Below are 3,825 nucleotides of genomic sequence, written 5' to 3' on the forward strand. Positions count from 1 at the left end.
TGTTAAAAGCCCTACTGAAGTTGACACAAACCATATCCACTGCTCTCACCTCATCCACAGAGCCAGTTATCTCATTGTAGGATGCCATCAAGTTGGTTAAGCATCATTTCCCCTTCAGAAATCCATGCTGACTACTCCTAGTCACCGTTTCAGTCCACAAACCTTGGGGCTCTGCACCGCTGCGCTTCCCTGGGCAGCAGACGTTTGCCCAACACTTTCTTGGGCTCTGTCTGTAGCCCAGCTCCCGAACTGTAAACGTGCAGCTCCTGCTCGCACACCAGAGGGGCTAGGACTGAAAGCTGTTGCTGAGCCTCACCTTCCTTAGGAAGCGCTTCCATAGGCCCATAAGGAGCTGTGGGCACAACCAGAGTTGTCTGTATTAAGTGTATTGTACCATGTGCTTCTCCTAAAACATGGATGCTTTGTATCATGTAAGAAAATACATGACATTTGTTTTAAATACAGTATTTATTAATGAATTCAGTAGTCAAATACCAGCTATTAGTACCCCAAAATAAAACTAACTTTAAAGGTTTATGATACAAAAAAATCAGTTATGACAAATAATTTACAAATTCCAAACAAAAGCTGAGTTTATAGGTTTCCCAAGTCAGCTAGTGTTACAAAACCACAAATGAGAACTTTAAGCCAAAACTCCTTATGAGGCACAAGACATTTAAGATGATAAGAGCATGATGCTTCATTTATCTTGCAGCATAAGAAACTCCTGTTGCCAGTGATGTTGACTGTTATGAGACACAGCCTGATCATTTGTCTTTATGGAGAACCATTCTGCTTTGAAATACTGAGCACCTTTCTATATGTTCCTTCCAAATTCACTCAGACACAGAAACTTTCAGTGCTTTTCCTGGGCAGTTTCACCATAAGTTGTGTACTATTAGGAATCACTGACACACATAATTTTCTAATTTTGCCTGGTTCCCCGGTACAAGACTTTACCCACTGCCTGTCTCAGATGTTCTGAGAGGCATTGCTCTTTCTGAGGTCCCCTGGCATTCTTTCTCCTGTTGGTAGCTGTTTTCTTGTGTGAATGGAAGAGAATTTGACTCCCCTCCGGGGTTTAAGTCTTGGTCAGCTGTTTGCTGCTGCAGTAGCTGCTGCACAGATAATTCATATGGTGGCAGCTGTTCCTGCTCATTAGTTTCACTGATGAACTCTGCACTGCTTTCATTATACAGAGGTGGAGGGATATTGATGGCTTCTTGCTGTTTTAGCATGGAGGCAACTGGCAGTGGGGAGGTCTGTTTTTCAGGATCTATGCTGTCTTCATAGGAGGGGGGATAGAAGTCAGGCCTGAAAAAAAGCAAGTCAAAAAGAAACACATCATGAAGAAATGTGATTTAACTTCGAGAGCTTGGTTAGATGCTTTGTCTGTTATTTTTCCAAAGTTTAGATGAGTCTTAAACTGTAAATGGAAACCTAAGTAGATTTAGATCAATGGAATTTATTACTATAAAACAGCTGGCATAACTGGGATCATTACCTGTGTCTTTCTGCACAATGTTTTATTAAAACACAGCATTCTAAAAAGACAAGCCTTGCCCATGGGAGTTTCAACCCATGCCATACAAAATTTCATGCTTGTGAGTATTTCAACAAGTGCTCATGAAAAGTTGGATTTGGAAGAAGAGAGGGATCATTGTCCGAAGCACGTTAAATTAGTGAATTATTTATTATTGCAATGATCACTGTTTTCCATAGTTTTAAAATACATTTTGCATGTTTCTGCTTATCTAACCAAAATTTGCTGAATGTTGTTTATGTAGTTCTTTTTTTTTTGTAGTCAGTGTTTCTCGTGTGGTTTCCACGACAGTCTGGGAAAAATAATTTGTATCCAGTGACTCTGCTAAAGACTTTTGCCAGGCCTAGTGCCAATCAGTTCAAGAAACTCTCTCAAACCATCAGACTTTGCTCAGAAACAATGGTGACAATTATACAAGAAAACTTTAGCAGTGACTGTAGAGGGAGCTTAAGTTCTCTGCGTATCTCATTGGTAATAAGTAACATGAGCACATATCCCACAGCACCACATCTGGAATTGCCTGTTGAAATGGAGCTAATGATGCTCCTGCAGGAGTTCTATGAAGCTGATGTAGCTGCACCTGCTCCCTCCATGCACAGCTTTGGACCATTCTGTGCGGCCTGCTACATTTCCTTTAATATACCTTACCTTATGTACTGTTTGCACAAACTGCTGTTTGCACATTGCTGCTTGCTCTAGCAAATTCAATTTCATTATACAGTTCACTCCACAGAAACATCATCAAATGGCTACATATTTTCTTATTTTGTAAAAACCTTGTATTGCTTCTTTCTTCTCGCAGTATGTTTACAAAACAGCATCCCTCCTTCCCAGTTCAGCAGCAGCAGTACCGCAACACATACCTGTCTATGGTGCTGATATGTAGCTCTCTGTGGCTCGGATTTTGAATGAAGATGCTGGTGAGGCCCCTGTATTTCTGGACTTCATGGACAGTGCTCCAGAAAATGCCAGTCACAAGGAGAAAGAACCCCAAAGCTAACAGGCAGTAAAACACCACCTCATTATTTCCACACCTGCATGTGGAGGAACTTGTGGAAATGCAAAGGACTCCCAGACAAATGATGGAGAAACCTAATATCACAGAATCACAGAATGTTAGGGCTTGGAAGGGACCTCAAAAGATCATCTAGTCCAATCCCCCTGCCGGAGCAGGAACACCTAGATGAGGTTACACAGGAAGGCGTCCAGGCGGGTTTTGAATGTCTCCAGAGAAGGAGACTCCACAACCTCTCTGGGCAGCCTGGTCCAGTGCTCTGTCACCCTCACTGAGAAGAAGTTTCTTCTCAAATTTAAGTGGAACCTCCTGTGTTCCAGCTTGTGCCCATTACCTCTTGTCCTATCTTTGTTTGTCACCGAGAAGAGCCTGGCTCCATCCTTGTGACACTCACCCTTTATATATTTCTAAACATGAATGAGGTCTCCCCTCAGTCTCCTCTTCTGCAAACTAAAGAGACCCAGCTCCCTCAGCCTTTCTGCATAAGGGAGATGCTCCACTCCCTTAATCATCTTTGGAGCCCTACGCTGGACTCTCTCCAGCAGTTCCCTGTCCTTCTTGAACTGAGGGGCCCAGAACTGGACACAATATTCCAGATGCAGTCTCACCAGGGCAGAGTAGAGGGGGAGGAGAACCTCTCTCGACCTACTCACCACCCCCCTCCTGATACACCCCAGGATGCCATTGGCCTTCTTGGCCACAAGGGCAGAAATAATAAGAGCAGAAAAAGACGAATGAAGGTGAAAACACACTTCAGCATCTTTCTTAGCATACACAGGGCTTAGTTCCTGTCTGTTGTTGGTTTGCTGGCTGTCCCAGCTGTGCTTCTCACCTTCATGGATTGGCATTTTATACACTTGCTGATCAACTGGCCTTTGTACAATTAGATAAAACTGGCAGTTTTAAGATATTCATTGACTCTTTGAGATACTCATAATCTCTTTTGAGATTAATGTGTAATCTTTAAATCAATTTTAAGGAAGGAAACAAAAACTTTGCTCACCATGCTTTAGCCACTGTAATCTCCAGAGTGCATAGTGAACAGCTGCATTCATTGCATGTTACAATTTGCAATGATTTACACACTGTGTTAGTTTCTGAATGAGGCCTGTATTTGTTTGTCTTAAAAAATCACAACAAACAACAAAATCACTGCTTATAACTCCCTGTTAAAAGTTTGAAGGGAAAACACATGTCTTTCTTAATGACAGTTTTTAATCTTTCATTGGATTTTGGTTTCCTGTCTTTAACACTTTATTCCACTGCT

The 3,825-nt window shown here is 42.1% G+C and overlaps 1 protein-coding gene across 1 annotated transcript; it reads right to left on the reverse strand.

Annotated features, from left to right (window-relative positions):
- Window positions 1–956: 956 nt before the first annotated feature.
- On the reverse strand, window positions 957–3,318 carry TMEM252 (transmembrane protein 252). Its single transcript, XM_010179343.1, has 3 exons — window positions 3,276–3,318; window positions 2,407–2,641; window positions 957–1,314 (listed from the first exon to the last, which is right to left on the reverse strand). Exons 1-3 carry the CDS (start codon window positions 3,316–3,318, stop codon window positions 957–959), a joined length of 636 nt encoding a protein of 211 aa, XP_010177645.1.
- Between the last annotated feature and the right edge of the window lie 507 nt (window positions 3,319–3,825).

The sequence above is a fragment of the Mesitornis unicolor genome, unplaced genomic scaffold (assembly GCF_000695765.1).
Source record: "Mesitornis unicolor isolate BGI_N332 unplaced genomic scaffold, ASM69576v1 scaffold49132, whole genome shotgun sequence".
NCBI classification, from domain to species: domain Eukaryota; kingdom Metazoa; phylum Chordata; class Aves; order Mesitornithiformes; family Mesitornithidae; genus Mesitornis; species Mesitornis unicolor.

Bases quoted from the DNA above. Each gene is read 5' to 3' on its own strand.
- TMEM252 (XM_010179343.1), bottom strand. From the start codon at position 3,318: ATGCTGAAGTGTGTTTTCACCTTCATTCGTCTTTTTCTGCTCT. The intron at 2,642-3,275 runs TATTATTTCTGC...GTGATTCTGTGA, and splicing joins CATTCGTCTTTTTCTGCTCT to TATTAGGTTTCTCCATCATT. The intron at 1,315-2,406 runs GTATGTGTTGCG...GCTTTTTTTCAG, and splicing joins CATATCAGCACCATAGACAG to GCCTGACTTCTATCCCCCCT.